At 30.6% G+C, this 20,256-nt stretch overlaps 2 protein-coding genes across 4 annotated transcripts in view; one reads left to right on the top strand and one right to left on the bottom strand.

Moving 5' to 3' along the window:
- The window catches only part of msb1l (protein), a 31,572-nt gene extending 25,758 nt beyond the window's left edge, over positions 1–5,814 (bottom strand). For all 3 annotated transcript variants that reach the window (XM_077446376.1, XM_077446383.1, XM_077446359.1), the window contains exon 1: positions 5,614–5,814. In XM_077446376.1, coding sequence (XP_077302502.1) covers positions 5,614–5,674 — 61 coding nt within the window. In that variant the 5' untranslated portion in view covers positions 5,675–5,814. The remainder of the gene's footprint in view (positions 1–5,613) is intronic.
- Positions 1–20,256, top strand: part of LOC143912339 (uncharacterized) — a 976,232-nt gene that overhangs the window by 860,504 nt on the left and 95,472 nt on the right. The gene's annotated exons all lie outside the window — the stretch shown is intronic.

Here is a 20,256-nt window from a genome sequence, read left to right as displayed (position 1 = left end):
GTGGAAGCGTGTTGGAGAGGCCTTTTGGAAGGAACTTTTGTTAGTTAAGAATTTGCAATATTCAATGTTGACCAATTTATCTATCACCATAGGAACGTTGTTATAATCAGAGAAATGTTATAACAATAGAAGTGGCTTTAGGCGTTATATTGTTGTCAAGTGACGATTGTCCACAGACATTCTTAAATAATTTTAGCATCAGTCGTATTTGATGCTTGGTGCTCCACGTATGTCCGATAAAAACTTCTTTGGGTAAGGGCAATGGGCAAGTGCATCGTTAAAATTTGCACGATGCATTCAAAAACACACAATAAACAACATTGGTTACATTTTTATAAGTAAATTGATCATTTAAGTAACATGTTATTCAATTAACATCGCATATGAAAGTTTTCATGAAAGCGTCATGGTGACAGCTAGCATACGCATACTCGTACAATATTGCGTAGTTATGGAAACGGTACGCGTGTTATTGAAACAAGAAATGTATTCGAAAGGGCGCTTCTATTATTATAACATTTATCTGGTTATAATACTCTATTTTGGATAATATTCACAATGAACCAGAAATTATATGTACATACATATATACGTAACTGAATATGAATTGAAATACATATGAATTAATCCCATGAGATTAGCGGAGAAAATAAATTTGGGTGGTGAAAATTTTTCTTAGGATATCGTGATTCCTTTAGTTTAAAAACAACAACTCTAAGAATAAAGGTGAATAAATACTTAGAGTGGAACAAAATAATTAAATAATTTTGCCCGTGGCAGTTCAAAGTCGAGGGAGCTTTTCAACCATTTTAACTACTAGGGAGCATTTGAGCCATTTCTGCAATCCTCAAATTCTTGCGGAATTTAGCTACAATGTTCCCAGCCAACTTAGGTACATTAGATGCTACAGTTTGTTTTCTTCTCCTATGGCACGCACCAATTTGATGACTTCGTCACCTGCCACAAAGGAAATCAAGCTCTTCAACTAGATTTCTGTTAACTTTTATTTATTTAATCTAAAATATGCCGATCTGGTTGAAGGATTGCTTAATCAGATCGTAAATGTGTTTAAATATTGTATGTATTTATTTTTATAAATTTTTAAATTAATTTGTTTCAAATTTTGTATTATATTTTATTTTATTTATTTGATAAGCGATAGTGACAAGTTGGAGCGATTGTGTAACGTCACTTTGATAAAATTGTAAATATGTTAAATAATAAAATACATGATTACGTATTATTGCAAAAAAATATACGTTTTTAAATTTTTTCCAAATTTTTGCATCATTTATACAATGCAATTTGCATGAATGAACAAAAGTGTATTAATTATTATTGATATTGAACTTGTTCTTTCAAGCTCAATTATCTCAAAACTGTGATCAAGTGGATTGATACACTATTGTATAATAGCCCAATTGTAACCTTGATATTTTGAACTTATCAATCACAATTTAATATCTCGCCATATACGAGTATATTTCTGTTTATTGAGAATATAGATATTTTAATATGCATGCGTTCATACATATGTTTATAAAAAAACACGTGTACATATACATATGTATATGTATGTACATATGTAATTGAATTTATAAGTTCCGCAATAAATCATTCCGGTCAAAAGTAGTAATTACGATGACTATTACATATGAGTCGGACTCCTCCTTAGCAGTAATGACACGCATAATATATGTAATATTAGAATTATTGCATATTCTATTTACTGAAATAAAATTAGTTAAAAAATATGCATAAGGAAATATTAAATTAACTGTATGCATAGTGTATGTATACATATGTACATAGTATGATATTGTAATAAGTTATTACCACATTCTGTTGACCCAAGTACATATGCACATATAAATACATATGTATATAATAATTAAATGCACATTCTTGATGTAACCAGATTGAATGTGAATTCAATGGAATTTTTAATGTGTTACTGTTCTAAATGTATCACACTGAGAAAATTAAATATGTATAGATATGGAGACTTGTAAACGTCCATCATCATTGTATATTTTTGACAGGAGGGAATTAAATCAAGCATCTCACTATTGTAATTTCGTTTAAGTTGTAAATTCGTAACAGAAATTTTAGATTAAATTAAATTTAATGGAAGATTTTGATGAATGATAGCGTTTTATTGTACGTACATACATAAACACAATTGGTGGTTAAGTGGCTAAGTTTATGAATTTACGAGAGGAAGATTGTAACTTTGATTTTTATTGGACGTGTTAAATAACAAAAAATATTTTATTTAATGTTCGATTTTCATAGCTGAACTATTTTTAACAAGAAAATAAATAATATACATATGAATAAATTTTTAACACAACATTGTATTATATTGACTGGTATGAGATATTAAATTCAATTAATTTGAATGAATGTCTAGGAAAATCTATCTTTAAAGTTATGGACTGTATGATACTTATTTACTTTTGAAAATAAGTTTATTTTAAACACGATTACTAGCCGAAATTACTAACGATGTTTACTGGAGAGAAGGGTGAAAAAAAATGCGCTTTTTCAGGAAATTTTATTTTTGGGCTAACGTAAGTTATGTAATATATGTACATACGTACATAGGTCCTACCTATATAAAATACTAGTGGTTTTACCCGCCTTCGCTCGGTATAATATATATAAAAACCACAAGTATGGGGAACCAATCACAGCCGAGTATTCTATACGCGGGGATTTGACTCGTCCGATTTCTGTTTTAGTTCCGATTCCGATTAATTATTACTATACGTATTGTAACTTTATTTTAAATCATGTATCAATTTGTTTCCGATACCACCCGTTGAAATTTCATAGGGCACAACACAAGTTTATAATATAAACCACTTAAACATGAGCAATCTAATAATAAACAGTGATTTGTTATAAAACTAATAAGTATAGTAATTGTCAACAGTGATTTGTTAAAAAACAGTAATCGAGATCCGGAACTGAAACAGTTATCAAAATCCGGAATTGAAAAAGGCCTCCGGAATCGGAACTGAACCAGTAATTGGTATCCAGAACTGAAACAGTAATCGGGGTCCGGAACTGAAACAAATCGGGATCCGGAAGTGAAATAGGTATGGAGATCCGGAACTGAAACAGTAATTGGGATCAGGAACTGAAACAGTAGTCGGGATCCGGAATCGAAAAAGCATCCGGATTTAGAAATGATAAAATAATCCAGAAACGGAACTGAAAAAGTAATCCGGAAATAGGATCGACGTAGAAAGCGGAATCGATATCGTCGTCATACAAGCTTTGATTTGTTAGCGATGTTACCAAACAACATTACATACATTCTTACAAAGTCTCTTTCGAAATTATATATTAGATTGAAAGAATAAAAATATCTAATTTGGTGGTACTAAACTTTGGATTTGCAGAGTGGACAAAAAGATAAGCAAACAAATGTACATATACATATATATGCATATTCAAAAATATATGTATATATGTACATACATATCAGTGGCGTGTGGTGAAATTCTCCCTGTTTTTGACACACAGTCTTACTTACGTGTGTGCGAGCAAGATACGAGGGGAATCGATATGACGTCACCTAGTCCACTTTTACATATTGTATATGTATGTAAATATATGTATTAATACAAATATATACTACTTTTATTTTCAATTAAATAATTTTAGGTTGCGGTAACAACTAAAATTGATTTAGAGTATATAACCAATGAAAACACAATACATACAATAAATTGAAATAAACATGTTAATTGAATTGCATTTGAATTAAATCTAGTGTTTTTATACCAAGTATATTTCAAAAGTTATGACCGTTTTAATACAATTTTTTTACTCGATTATTTTACGATGCATAACCTGCTCGTGAAAACGAATATTACAGAACTTGAAAAAATAATATGTGGCTAATTCCAAATTTTATTATTTGTGAGTTGCTATAAAAGTACGAACTGCTTCTATTATTTATATAGGGTTGGGTTTGCAGATGATTGTTTTAAATTTACAATATTCGTCAAACAACACTTTATAGTTTTTACTGCATATTTTATTTTTACATATTTATTTTTAAATTATTACGGCTTATTAATTTATAGACTGAGAAAAGTAGTGCTGTAAACAAAAATTTTTGATCAATATGTATTTTTTCGTTGTTTATTCTATAAAGACTTTGTTTACGCATATTATTTTTACAACACATTGTTGTAAAAAAGATTAAAGAGAAAGGATTTTTCAATATAAGGACGGGTCATAAAATTCACGTCACATGTCACATGTTCATTTGAATAGAATGCACAGATTTTAATGTCAACATCGCGAATTTACATCATCGTCAATTTATCGATGTGTTTTGTTGTGTTTGGCATACGAGACTACTGTCGTGTTAACTGTCGCGGCGCGCGCCACATACAAATCATCTATTTTATCAATTTTTACCCATCATTTATGATAAAATTAAATCGTAAAATAAATGAAAAATATTTTGGGATGATTCCAGATAAGTTTTCATCCTGTGAATTTTAATTTGAGTGCCGGAAAATGAAGAATTTCCACCGTGCTGCATGGATACAGATAATACCAAATTATTTTACATACATATACATATATATATATATATATATATATATATATATATATATATATATATATATATATATATATATATATATATATATATATATATATATATATATATATATATATATACCAGGAAGACCTGAAAAGTGCGCAAACAATGCGCCTTCCTGGTCAATTACAAATATCGATATACCATTTTTAAAATAATTTTAACAAAGCATCACAGAGACATCTACGGATACATTTTTGATAAACTAAAATTTTTGGAGCATTTATTTTTATATAAATCGTCATATTTCGAGATGCTGAAAAACTCTGAGAGATTTATGAATAAATTTGTAGCATTTTCATACGAATCAGCGAAATTCAAGATGCTGAAAACTCGAAAATTGCAAGAAATGGGTCAATTTGTTAGAATCATTTCAATGAAAATCAGATAAATTGACAAACTCTGATGAGAAACGATCGGCCTAGAGTCACAAACCAAAGTTTGGCCAGTAGCAACCAGTGGGACTTGAACCCTTGACCACTATGTTCGAAAGCATATATGCTAACCACTAATCTACGCTGCTGGTTATTGAAAATTTGATGATGATATATCTAAGAATTTGATGTTGCTTAAAATTAATTATTATTGCAACTTATTGTAAATTTAAATGAATAAATTAAAGGATATACGCACATATGTAAAGTTATACTATACGTATCGTGTTTCCATTAAGAAAAGAATGACCGCTATATATTTAAATATCACATCAAAATTCAACAAAATTTAATTCTGTGCATTTAGGTATTTCATTCTTTTTACAGATAACTGGTTTTTAAATATGGATTCGTATGTAAAATTTTATTGAACCATATCTTTCTTATTTAAGCTCTTTTTATAATCTCGAAAACACATCAATTAAATGCATAATTTATGAGACAACGGACTTTTAAATATTGATCTACATATCTTTATGTATTTATGAATGTAGATATATAAAACGGCTTTAAAAATATACACATAAAAATAATAAAATGCACACTTACCAATCGTTAATGTGATGAGTACAGCCACGAAGAAGTAAGATCGTTCCATTTTGGTCAACATATTTCGTAGGCGGTAGACTTGAAACTGTCGAAGCAAATTTGGTTTTCCAGAAATAGAAAATTTTCATAAAATGCTGCTTTAGTCGAAACCGATCGAAATGTGAGTACGCGTGAATCTCATCGTAGTGTCAGAGCGAGACTGAAGCGAACAGTCGAGAGAAACTTTTTGGCCGGCAAAGCGAGAATATATAACACTCGTTATAATTGTAATGTAGTTATTATACGTGTGAATACACTTATTTAAAGTCGATTTAATTTAAAACTAGGTTGACTGTCTCTAAAGTGAATATATTGAACATGATAAAGTCGAAATTATATTATCTAACGTGGTAGTGTTATATTGAAGATCTTTAATATTAGATGTACTAGTACATTTATCATAATAGATCGTAAAAACATTTTTCACAAAAATCTTAAGTATACAGAAATGATGAAAGATTGGGAAATTAAATATTAAAAATACTTAACATATGTTAGAGATTTTATTTAAACTCCCACATTCAAATTACTTACGAGTAAACAATTGAAACTGCATTTAAATCAGAATAAAAATATCATACGGGAAATTCGTATTTGTATAATTACAGAAATATGTCTGAAAATTATGTCAAGAGGAATGGCTGTATTTCGTCTCCGTGTCCCGAAACGTGGCCCTCTGGTCACCCTCACTATGAAAGTCAGGGACGAGAAATTCTTATTCAGGATCCGCTGTCTATTCCTGTTTTGCCCGAGTGTCAAAGTCGCCGCTCCGACGGTCTATCTGTAGGAAAAGAAAAGCTTTCGTGGAAAATGTCTCCTGAAAGACTCTTTATTCCTTTGATACCCGATTGTAAATCTAAAAAGAAACTTGTGATAGAACACCAAACTAGAAAGAAAGATGTTGAATACATTGCTTTGCCTGCTATTCCATTTAGTATCACAAAAAAAAATTAGGTCTTGTCGAATATGAGAAGCTACTACGAAATACATTAAAATCCGGTAAATATTATTGGCATAGCTGCAAATAATTTATATAATAATTTCGTATATTACATTGATAATATTTTTTTTTGCAGGATCGTCAAAAGACTTAAAATCACATGTCAAATTACTGTTTGAATATTGAATCATTGCCATCTGTATTATAAAAATATATTTATAAATAAATATATCAAATTTATATAAAATGTATTCTATTGGTATTTTAATGACTTCAGTTTATTTACATGTGTTATTTAAGGTGTATCGCATGAAAGAGTCACGAATCAATTATAAATTTATTTTGGACAAAATGCCATGAAAACAATGTATGTACATGGATTATATACATACATATATGTACATATGTATTTTCAGAGTCGGAGCATTTCAAGCGGAGTCGGAGTCGTAAGAAGTCAACCGGCTCCGACTCCTTTTTTATTATTTTTTTTATTACGGTATGTGTCAACTAGACCTCAGAGTATCGCAACCCTCACACGCGATCTCGCTCGCACGCGTTAGATCTATATAGTGCTATACGCTTCTAGTATGCCGCGGGTACACACGTTGCGATGCTCTGAACTAGAGTCTTCAATTTTATTGAAGAAAACTACTAATAAATTAAAATTTAATAATGTGTATATAAAATATATCGTTGAATTGCATTGAATTGATGTGTTGTGCCCAAAACCGATTGTTTCCTCCATCCAGGGACGGATCCAGGATTTTTTAATATGGGGGGGGGGGGGGTATTAAAAAAACAGTATAACAATATTTTTTTAGTAGGAAACACTTCCATTTTAAAGAAATGTGACTCTTGCACATTGCACATAACCAGAGCCGTAGCAATGTTTTTGGTGCCCTTGGTAAATATCTAATTTGGCGCCCCTTTATTTTATTGCTATATTTAATAAAATAAAATAAAACATATACATATATGTATATAAATTGAATAAAAATAAAATTATAAGAACTAAAAAATAAAAAATAAAACTTTTTTAATATAATAAATATAAGTAAGAAAACAAAGGTGCCACAGGCAATTTATGTTTTTTAATTAAATACAATGAATTTATCAGCTTTCGAGTTTTGTGAACAAAAACGTCACGAATTAAAAAAATGTTTCAAAAAGTGATAAATAAAAATATACAACGAAAGCGTTGAATTGTTGGTGCAGGTCCATGAAAGATTTTAAAACAAAACTAAAATATTTTTTCTTATTCTATATAAGTTATTATAACTTGAAAGTTTCAAACGAATTAAAATTTATATTTTGACCATTGGTCAAACTTTCCCTTTCTTTCCCGAAACGAACACTAGGATTTCTCGAACTTCTATCCATGTTGCCGTTTCAGATGGTCATGTGGTTTCACAAAAAAGACCAATAATTTCGAAAATGTGCAAATGTGGGGGGGGGGGAGTAATTAACCCATTACCCCCCCCCCGTGGATCCGTTCTTGCCTCCATCGCATACTTTTTGTATATTTGAATTTTTAATATAATTTTATTAAATTGATTGTTTGTGTATGAAATTCATACACATACATATGTATGTACACTATGAATGTACTTACTTTTTATTTATACCTTTTTCATTACCAATAATTCAATAGATTGGGTTACATGTCAATTTTTAGTGATTTTAAAATCACTATTATTTTTATTATTAATAATAATTTTATACATAAAGATTGGCAAGAAAAGTCGATCTTTCTAAAATCGTTCAAATTTTAGAGTTGATTCGGTAAATTTTGAATCAACTCCACAGCCCTGGTATTTTCCCATCACAGACCATATTGAGTACTATGGATATTGAGATTTGTATTTGATGTTTTAGCATGCAGATAATTTCATTTCATATGAAGAAAAATTCAGTTGACATTATGTTGTTACTTTGTTAGCTTATGATAATAGTTTCACTGGTAGACATGTATAATATGTACATACATATGTCTTTATAACACAAATTTTGGTTTTAATTAATATGAGATTAAATCTGCTGTACATATCGATGACTTGATGCACAGATATTGTATGTCCATTTTTGATTTTTTGTCGAATTTTAAGTTTGTGTGGAATTTTATGTTTGTAGATGCTGAAATGCTGGAATACCTTGAAAGGAATAACCTGAATTATTCCAGCAACTAAATCTGTGCACCAAGCCATCGATACGTTGTACAACGACAATATAAATTTATTTTTGAGTTTAAATAGAAATATATTGCAGCAGATTATAATTATTATTATTCAAATATTTTAACACGAAAAATAAAACAAAAGAAGGCAGTTGAATATTTTTTCCAATTGTCCGTATTTCATTTGGACATTCAATCATTAAATTAATTTTATTGTATCAGAGCAATATATCAAAAATGGAATCTAAAAATTGTGATACTGAGAACTGTAAATCTTGCAAGGTCGTTTGTATCAAATGTAATTATCCAAAAGAACAATCTGTAAGTTCCTGCAACATTCGTACTTCAAGCCACGTTCAAGAATCGGGCAGCCGCGAAGCGAGAGCGACTCATTGCTGCAATTCTATGGAATCCTGCCCAAATTACAAAAATCAGAGGTCCGACACAAATTTAAAAATCAATCAAGATCAACAGCAACCTTGTATGCCGATTGCTGTACCTCGCATACCAAACATTGCAACTTGTCCATCTTGTCAGCCATCCAATCCTCATGATAGACCCGTAGTTATCTATAGTTATTATACTAAGTTTTGATATCTTAATATGTGTAAAATATTATTTGCTGATTTGTTGTGGATTTTATGTTTGAAATCAAAATGTTAAATATCGAGTAAATAAAGTTGTATTATCAATCTCAAATTGTTTCAAATATTTAATAAGTTTTAAAACAATGTGATTATATTGACAGTTATCAAATTCAGATTGAAAGCTTCTGTGAGAATTCTAGAAGTTGTTTTATATTATCAAATTTTGAAAAAATTATGAAATCAAATTACTATAATAAAACTGATAAAACATTATTCAAAACTTTTTATTTTTACATACATACACATTTGTATTTTAATTATCGACCGCGCGACCTGCTTTACCGACATGTAATTTTAATGATAGTTAATGTCAGGTGCAAAAAAATTAAACAGATGTCTCTTATAAAGAAATTTTAATTTACAAAGGTCATATATAAAATTATATTGACAACAGTTTTTTGAACGCGACAATAATTTGAACAATTATTTCTTGGTTATTGGTGTTATAGGTAAGCCACTGATTTTTTCATTGAAAATAATTCTATTTATGGCAACTTCTTGAAGTCCATTTCTTGATTGACCATTATTTATGTCATACTGATCCTGAAATTAAAGAAAATGACTACTACCGAATGAGGTTTAATAAATAGTGCAAAAAATATCAAATTAATTATACCGTGACGAACTCGTATTGTGTATCTGTTCGCGAATCGCTCAGAGTTTCCTGATTATTGGTCAATCGTTTTTCAATAACGCAATTATGCACTACCAATGGAACTGCGTCTTTTCCGTATTTGCATTCATTATCCGTTTGAATTTTCACTTCGCCGATTTGTTTTTTGGACGTATTGCTATTGCAACACATTAGATAGTTGTGTTGATGGACAGGGTGTGTCTTTTCGATATCATCTCGTCCAGCAGAACAGCACTGGTGATCATTTCTGGGAGAATGTACGGTGCGGATTTGTTGGAACTGTGGCGTATGAGAACTGCATATTTGACAATGACTGCAACAATTGTTCATATATGCTACGGGTGTTTGTGGACTTGCAAAGAATTGATGGCTTTGCATTGGCATATTTTGAGCTGCTTGAATTGGAGTGTGAAATGGCTGATTGCTATGACAATTAGGATGTGTACACCCCATGGGCATCGATGGTGGATGATTTCCAAAGAACGGATTAAAGTTAGTCATATTTCAAATTTTCTAGCTGTGAAATTAGAATACGATTATTAATTTCCTTGTTAATATCCTTCATATATTATAAGCCAACAATTGTCCTTTTGAGTCATACAGCAAAATAGTTTTAGCATGTAACCAAATTGATTATCATTACATTGTGCATGAAGATTAATAATTTAAAGAAAATCACGAATCTTACGATTAAATAAGTTATAAATCACATACAATATTCCAGATAATTTGCAAAGAATTATATTTAATCGAAATAAATTTGACCTTAAATCGGTCGAGCAATGAGTGAATAACAAATGAATATACCAATAAAAATATAAAACAAAATTATTGGCTTTATTTTTTAAATTCTTATTTGATTTTAAATCCCATTCATACATACATATATCTTTTTGTCGTCATTGGGTACATATTTGCATTGTATACTAGTGCTTTTACCCGGCTTCGCTCGGTATTTGTAATATAAATCGATTAAACATGGCCAATCTAATAGTAAACATTTTATTAAATTTATTTGAATATTAATTTGTTTTTTTATTAAATTGAACGTCATGAATTCTACGAACCAACAATAGTTACATACATATGTAGTTACATACAAAGTCTCTTTCGAAATTATATATTAGACTAGTTGTTTTACCCGGCTTCGCTCAGTGTTTGTAATATAAACAGCGTAAACATGGTGAATCTAATAGTAAATATTCATTTGTTTTTTTATTAAATTTATTTGAAACGAAAAAAAATATATCGAATCGTCGTCATAGAAGTTTTGACTTGTTTACGAAATTCCCAACCAAAGATATATACATACATACATACTAACATACAGAGTATCTTTCGAAATTATATATTAGATACATATGTACATAGGAAATTACGACCCATCTTATTTTTTTCAAACCATTGACTGATTTATTTTCTAGAAAGGTTATAAGTAGACTGCGGATAGAGAGCGTGCTTTTTCCAGGAATCGGAGCGGTTTGGTTCTATTTGCAAAAAAAAAGGTTCGGCGAACCCTTAACAAAGCATTTACACCAATTGAACGGGCGCTTTGGGAAAGGCGCGCTTTGGGTCCGCGCACTAGTATAGCAATAACGTAGTTGGAGATTAGGATTTAATATTTATAATAACACGTATTTAGAAAACTAGGGTGATACATGCATAGGGGACCCGGGACATGACGGACACCCTACGGGAAAATGGAAGAAAATAAGTGTAGGAATAAAACATATAACAAATTTAATACTCATATCTCTTATTTATTTATTCATCAACATAGATGTACAATATTAAGTAAAAACATGATTATATTTTAAGCAATTTAAACAGGAATGGCAAAAAGTAAGTTTTGCCCGTTGTGTCCCATGGCCGGGGCACAACGGGATCACCACTGGGGCACAATGGTCTACATCAGCGGTTTCCAAACTTTATGCGACTACGCCTCCCTAAAAAAAAATTTTTTTCCGCGCCTCCCTTCATTTTATTATTTAATAGATATAATAATATAGACACGTTAATAATTAATTAAACTACATCTAGCACATCAAAATTTAATACGAAGGGTGTTTTTGTTTATTGGCACAAAGTTTATCAAATCTTGGGGGCAATATGGAGAGTGCCACTCGTAATTCCTTTTCGACTATTAACCTGGCTCGATATTTGGTTTTCATTGCAGCTAGTGCCGAAAAGCTCGTTTCAACGTTACAAACGGTAGAAGTATTTGCATTGCTTTGCAATAAAAAGATTCATACTCTCCAATAAGATTCACCCAAAATTTAATTATGGTTTCATTTTGAAACTTTCGTTTTAGTGAGCTATCGCTTTTTCTTTTTTGATGGTTGTCAGCTAGAATTCGTCTTCTTCATTGTACATAGTTAAATGGAATGGATGTCTTTGAAATAATTGGAAAAATGCAGCACTAAACCATCGAAGTGGTCAATAAAAACATTTTTACTTGCTTCAATATTGGCTGTGGCCCAGAAATCTTTGGGAAGTGAAAACATATCCAACTCATTCTTTTGTAAATTTGATTTTCATAACTTCAACTTTTTAATGAAAGCTTTTACTTTGTCTTTTTGAAAAAGTGGATGTATTTGTGATCCCCGCATTGATTTATTTAAACCACTCAATTTTCCAAAAATTATAACCAAATTGGCAAATTGAACAATAAAATTATCGTTCAACCACAAATGTGCTTCTTCGTGTTGGTTTTCTTCGAGAAAGGTTGCTAATTAAATTTGTATATAAAAATGAAAGAAAAATGAACATTCATGCATTGCATTTTTACTGTTAAGCTACGATATGAAGTTTTATTTATTTGTAGATATTATGGTATGAAAATTATTTTTTTATTAAAAAGTTTTGGCGCCTCCCCTGGCAATGGTCCGCGCCTCCCAGTTTGGAAACCGCTGGTCTACATATAAAATTATAAAATAAGACGGAAAATAATTCAAAAAGAATATGAAACTTTGTTTTTGGTAAATAGAAAAATATTTGCTGGTGAGTGATGATACAATTTTGAGTTTGGTGTCATGTTTGTAAGTAAGTGGAAATCTGCTCCTTACTATGCCATTTAAAGTTGTTTGGAGAAAACAGCATAGGAAGTTACTTATTATTTTCTTCTTCTGAATTCCCTTATAGAAAAAATGATTATTTCAAATGGGGCACAATGGGCCCCCAGCCCATCGTACCTCACCATTGTGCCCCGAGACAGCATGTTGTTATAATTGGCAAAAATGTTTCCAAATATTTGATATTAATACATTATTAATAAACAATCATAATGATAATGAGTGAGAAGCTTACCTCTGGTAGCCAAAAAGAATATACAATAAATAAATGGTAGATTGTATGAAAATGCGGCTATGACAATTATTAATTAAATTATCTAAAAATAATCTTCACTTTTGATTTTAATTTGGATCTTGCATGTTTCACAATTTTATGGTAAATGAGACTTTAAGGTTTTTTTTAATTAAATGCTCCAAGCTGTATAATATTCTCCGAATTGTTTTTTGGCTGATAAGATGACTTTTCCGCTGTTTCATCATCCCATGACCGCTTTGTTTCAATAGCATCCCGCTGTGTTATTGTTCCGAGACTTTCTTTCACGAAGAACATGATCTAACCCAGTTTCATTTCCGATTATTGTGTCCAACTACTTCCAAGACCATTATTGTCATTCACGCTTCATTCACAGGCAAATTCAAAACGTTGTGGTACGGGCAATATGTATGCATAAGAGAAGAGAAGTACATAGATAGTCATCGACATGCTTAAAGGTCGCATATGTAATTATAAAACGCGTAAAAAAGTTCTTCAGGGTTGTCAAATCCCGGTTTTTCAATAAAATTTTCTAATATTTTTAATACAATCCGTTCATTTTGACCCAATTATAATAATGTAGTGAGAGTGCGAGTTTATAGTCGGATGATAAGTAAGTACATAAGCTTTGCTGATCTGGTTTCCCTACTTTCATTTCACGTTTGAGCAGGTTCTTTAAAACACTTTCTCGCCATCTCGATCCTTTATTTATCCTGTTTATCGTAATTTCATCAATTGTATACATATTTTATAATGACTTTCTCAAAGAAAATAAAAAGATTAAACAGGAGAAGGAATAAGACCGTATTTAACACATATATTAGTAAGTTTCAGGTATTAAAACCCTTTTATTGTATTTTCAGTCGCACTTAATGGGAGAGAAATTTCTTACCTATTACTTTTAGCACCTATCTGGCATTATTCAAACTTTTCAGTGCCGAACCCCCTTTCAAATAACCATGTACGTGAATAAATAAAGAAAAAATGGAATTTAAATATCTCACTACCTTTACGCTTTACGGCTTTGCTTGATCGATTTTATTCTATTTTTTTAATTGTTAATCCACAAAGTGATATTATTATTATTTAACAATTTACTCTCGGATTTACTACGATTGTTGCAAAAAATAATTAGTAATACATTTAAATTATCACAGCCCTGTAAAAGTTTCTGATATTTGGGAATAACGTTTCATCTTAGTCTGATGTTGGAAAACCACATAAATCAATGTTTTAACGGTTTATTTTAAATAATAATGCCAAAATAGGCAGATTAAATTCAAAAAACACATCTAATATTAATTAACTTCTGTGTTGTGCCAATTTCATAATAAATGCAATTTAGCAAAATCTTATCGTATAAGATGTAATTTTAAAGTGGTGAATGGTTAATAGTGACCGCTCCGATTGCAGAAAATAATTTGTAATTTTTTCTGTTATTGAATTACAATATGATAACAGAAGTTTTACAATGACGACATTATTGTTATTTATTTTAGTAATTATAGGAAATTCATCGTCAATTTCAAAGCCTTCAGCCTAGCTTTCTCTTGTCCATAGTTAGTTTGAGTTTCACTTGAAGTGTAATTGACTTTTATACCATATAAAGAGATCGTTAAACATCTTACAAAAGTGTCAATGAAAACTTTTACCCTACGATTATACTCGAATAGAATTGTTTACATGTATGTATAATCTACATATATGTACATATGTATAACAAAATAATATTGAGAAGTTTTTTTTCAACAAAATTTGCTAAAAAATACGTATTCAATATTTGGTACATATGTATGTATATAACGTATAGTTATATTGACGTATAGATATACATACATATGTATATGTATATGTATGAACGTACATATGTAGCTGCATATATGCATAATAAATAGTTGATTTATTGGGCGTACAATTACGACTCATTTGCATCTGAATTCTTAATTAGGGAAATTGTTCAAATAAAAATAATATTTTTTTATAAAATACTATTTAATTTGGTAAGATTTTACATACATGGTGCATGGTTCTGTATATTTATGAATAAGTAGATATGCAAATTTATATTAAAGATATGTTTGATGAACCGCGTTTTAAATATATGTAAATACAAATGTACATACATATGTATGAACGAATTGATTTACGAAAATAATTTTGCTGTATCAGATTTAAGAATAAAATGGTATATAATTATAATACATTTTTGCACATATGTAATGTATAAATATAATATTCATAATATTCATCAGGAAAATTAAAAGGGATCGATATATATGTATATAAACAGTGGCGGCTCGTCCATACGAACTGCGGTACTGCAGCACCCCCAAGGAAATTGAGAAAAATTTAATATTATTATATACGTAAATGTATGTATATTATATGAAAATATCAAAATTATTTAAGCGTGTATTAAGCTCGCCCGCACACCGATACATCCAATAATGATCATACTGATATCAGAAAGTGAGGCATCGTTTATGATTTTGTGCAGTACGGTTTTCGAAGGAATTGCTCGAGTGGGCGAAGGAGGGGCGCGGGGGCAGCTAGAAGCTTGGTCCGTACTGCACTCCCAACAGTGCTATACACATTTCTTGTTGCGTTCGTGTGCGCGCCGCGCGCTCGACACGCTCCTCACTTTTCGTCATTTTCTTCTGCACCTTTTTTCTTTCTTTCTACACCTCTTACACTTTCTACACTTCCTTCTACACGTCACTCTAAGTACATATTTAAGATGGTATAAAAATCAAGAGAAGCTGAGCCAATGTTTTCAAGAACTTCTTCCGAAAATACTGATAAAACAATGACAGAGTCTACCAATTTACTGAATACAATTTTTTATTTTAGTCAGAACTTTTTCACAAGTTAATGCCGCATGTAGAAATTATTTATAACCAAATGCGATCTAGTAATATCGATGCATTTTCAATTAAAGAAAACTTAAAAAGTTTTACTAATGTCATTATACAAATACGAGAAAAAATAGAAGCCAAAAATATGTGATTCATATATTATCGCACATATTATAGAAGCCAAAAATATGTGCGATGTTATTATTAAGGATATAAAAAAAGATATACTTTTTCTAATCAATTAAAAGCTGTGAAATTATTTAATAAAGAAAATTTTGAAAAGTACTGAAAGAAAATGTCAATGAAAGATCTACTATTAACCGTTGAATCATATCCAATAAAGAAAAACTTCAAACTGAATTAGAAGTGTTTTACTCAAGTAAAGAAATGCATAGTATTAACGATTTATTAATATTTTTAAAACTTATTTAACGATTTATTAATATTTTTAAAATATATATATATATATATATATATATATATATATATATATATATATATATATATATATATATATATATATATATATATATATATATATATATATATATATATATATATATATATATATATATATATATATATATATATATATATATATATATATATATAAAAAACTTGAAAAATTTCTTATAACGTTAAGATCTCTTTCAAATTTTGCATAATATTTCGATATCATTTATAAAATACAATTTTAGATATTAATCTAACGATATATATATATATATATATATATATATATATATATATATATATATATATATATATATATATATATAAAAAAACTTGAAAAATTTCTTATAACGTTAAGACCTCTTTCAAATTTTGCATAATATTTCGATATCATTTATAAAATACAATTTTAGATATTAATCTAACGATATATATATATATATATATATATATATATATATATATATATATATATATATATATATATATATATCTATATATATATATATACGAGTTCGAGTCCAACTGCCACCGTGTCCGCGCGCGTTTCTCTCGCTCTCACTTTGCATTTCGAAATACTCGGACTCCTCACGCATTTATCACTAAAAACTTAACCACCTACTCACTCTTTTTACTAATTGCATCCTAGTATAATTGAAGTGTTCTTATAACCAGCAGATCGATCGTTTAAAGCATTTATCTCCCAGTGTATTTTTAAAATCTGTGTTATTATCGAGTTGTCGAAGTGTCGAAGTGATATCGTGTCGCGTTCCAAGCTACCCAAGCGAGCGTATGTATACCTGCGAGCTAACAAAAAATACCATAAATTAAAATCTCCCTCACCCCGAAATTTGCTTTCGTGTTCGCTCAAAGCAATAAATCTTATATTCTATTGGTCGATGAACTCTGGCTCCCAACAATTCTAAAGTTATTTATATACTTAATCCAAATAAAGTAACTGCTGGGGTTTTATACTCTTTAGTATTTTATATAATATTTTGATACTAAAAATTCCCAATTGCAAACCACACTCACATATAAATATATGTATACATATATATAAACCCGTTGTCTCCAAAGAAACATTTCACGTTAAAGATCTGTATCATTCTTAACGAACTCTGTTCCCCAATTATCTTATAGTTTTTCAAAGTAACTTACTTTAAATTAACCCTTGGAGCTTTATAATCTTTATTATATTTCAGTATTAAAATATTGAATTGAAAAGGACATCCACATACATATATAAATCCGCTGTCTCAAAGAGGCTTTTCACGTTAAAGATCTGAAAAGTAGTATAACAATTGTTAACCTATTATTATCATAACTAACGAGCTACCCTATTAAATGGCATGCAATAACTCATAAGTGATCCAAGTGATACCTAGGATGAAAATCCGATAAACCCAATTACAGAGAAGAGTCTATGGCGGTTAAGACTCACTCCTTGAATGGAATTCTCTCTCAAGTACCGCCTTTTTCTCAACACATCTTGGATAAATGCGAGAAAAATAATATCCAACCCTCCAACAAGGTAAGAGTGACGATGGATGATAGCTTAGCTAATAGAAACCTGTATTTAGCCACGTACAATGTAAGAACGTTATCGAGTGAAGGAAGTGTGATTGCATTAGAGAATGAATTAGAAAATATCAAATGGGATATAGTAGGACTTAGTGAAGTAAGACGAAAACAGGAAAACCAAATAGTCCTAAAAAGTGGTAACTGTCTCTACTGGAGAGGGCTACCAAATGGTAGAATAGGAGGAGTAGGGTTTCTTATCAATAAGAGAATAGAAAGAAATATTATAGAAATAAGCGACATATCGGAACGTATATGCTATGTAGTATTAAGAATCTCGAGCAGGTACACTTGTCAAATCTTCCAAGTGTACGCCCCCACATCTAGCCACCCAGACGAGGAAATAGAAGACTTCTACGAAAAACTACAGGGCGCATACGATAATAGCCGCCACCACTTTAAAATAATCATGGGCGACTTTTACGCAAAAATAGGACAAAAGGCAAACACAGAACGAGCAGTAGGCAATTTTGGTACCGGCCAAAAAAACGAAAGAGGCGATCGCCTCGTAGAATTCGCAGAACACAACAGGCTCTTTATCACTAATTCATTTTTCAGGAAAAACGCAAACTATAAGTGGACTTGGGAGAATCCTAAAGTAGACAGAAACGAAATCGATTTCATCCTAACAAATGCCCTGCACTACGTTAAAGACGTAAGTGTTTTAAGTAAAGTAGATATAGGTAGCGATCATAGATTAGTCCGGGCCAAGATGGCCATTAATATAAATTGCGAACGTAGGAAATTAATAAAAGGATGCAGTAGCTCTCCAGACTTCGCTCAACTCAGGTCTAGGAAAAAGGAATTCGAACTCGAACTTGGAAATAGATACGAGAAATTAAACCCAGAAGCAGACATCGAGGAATTGAACACTGTAATTAGTTCGGTTCTAACCTCAACAGTTAAGAAATTAGGTGGATTCAGGAAACAGATTAAGTTAAGCAAAATTTCAGCGGAAACAAAAAACCTAATTAAACATAAAAGGAATTTAGATAGGGATAATAATAAGCAAGAATACAATCTAGTAAATAAGGAAATTAAAAAGAGAATAGTCAGGGATGTCAGGGATTTTAACAGCAAGCTAATAGAAAATACCATTAAGAATAACCGTAGCCTGAAAAAGTGCAAACAGGATCTTTTCTTAGGCAAAAACCAAATGATCGCAATCAGATCAGAGAGCGGAGTAATAATTAGGAATAGAGAAGAAATCATAGACAGAGTTTACACGTTCTATGCAAAACTATACGAGAACAACAACGGTCAATTCCCCGCTCTGGAATCGACACACGGCCAAAGGGTTCCTGCAGTATTGCCTAGCGAAGTAGAGGCCGCGCTAAAAACTGCAAAGAACGGTAAAACCCCAGGGGAAGTTAATATTCCCATTGACTTACTAAAATGTGGCGGCTCCCCCCTAAATAATATCTTAGCTAGGCTTTTCAGCAAATGCATCCAGAACCAAGCTATACCAGAAGGATGGAACAACGCAACTATCATCTTAATACACAAAAAAGGTGATAAAAGCGATATCAAGAACTACCGACCCATTAGTTTACTTTCAGCGGTCTACAAGCTCTTCACGAAGGTTATTACAGAAAGGCTGAAGAATATCCTCGACGAGAACCAACCTATAGAACAGGCAGGATTTAGGGCAAATTTCAGCACAATGGACCACCTCTAAGTAGTTATTTATTTATTTATTTTATTTATATATATTTTAGCTATCAAGCTAATTTAAAAATACATCTTAATTATTATACTTAACTCTAAAATTTATAATTAACTTATATGTACTATCCCTCACAGAGGTGTCTCTTAGCACCTCGCAGGAATGCATCCATGTTTTTAGCAGACCTGACGCACTCAGGGAGGGCATTATACATGAGCACACCCCTGTGAAAAACACCCCCAGCCGTCTTATTCTTTCTTACTCTACTTACAACTAGTTTGTCCTTATTTCTAGTATAAAATGTTTATCTCTATTCCTTATTATATAATCA

This window comes from Arctopsyche grandis, chromosome 1 (genome assembly GCF_051622035.1).
Source record: "Arctopsyche grandis isolate Sample6627 chromosome 1, ASM5162203v2, whole genome shotgun sequence".
NCBI classification, from domain to species: Eukaryota; Metazoa; Arthropoda; class Insecta; order Trichoptera; family Hydropsychidae; genus Arctopsyche; species Arctopsyche grandis.
This window is presented reverse-complemented; position numbering and strand designations above follow the sequence as displayed.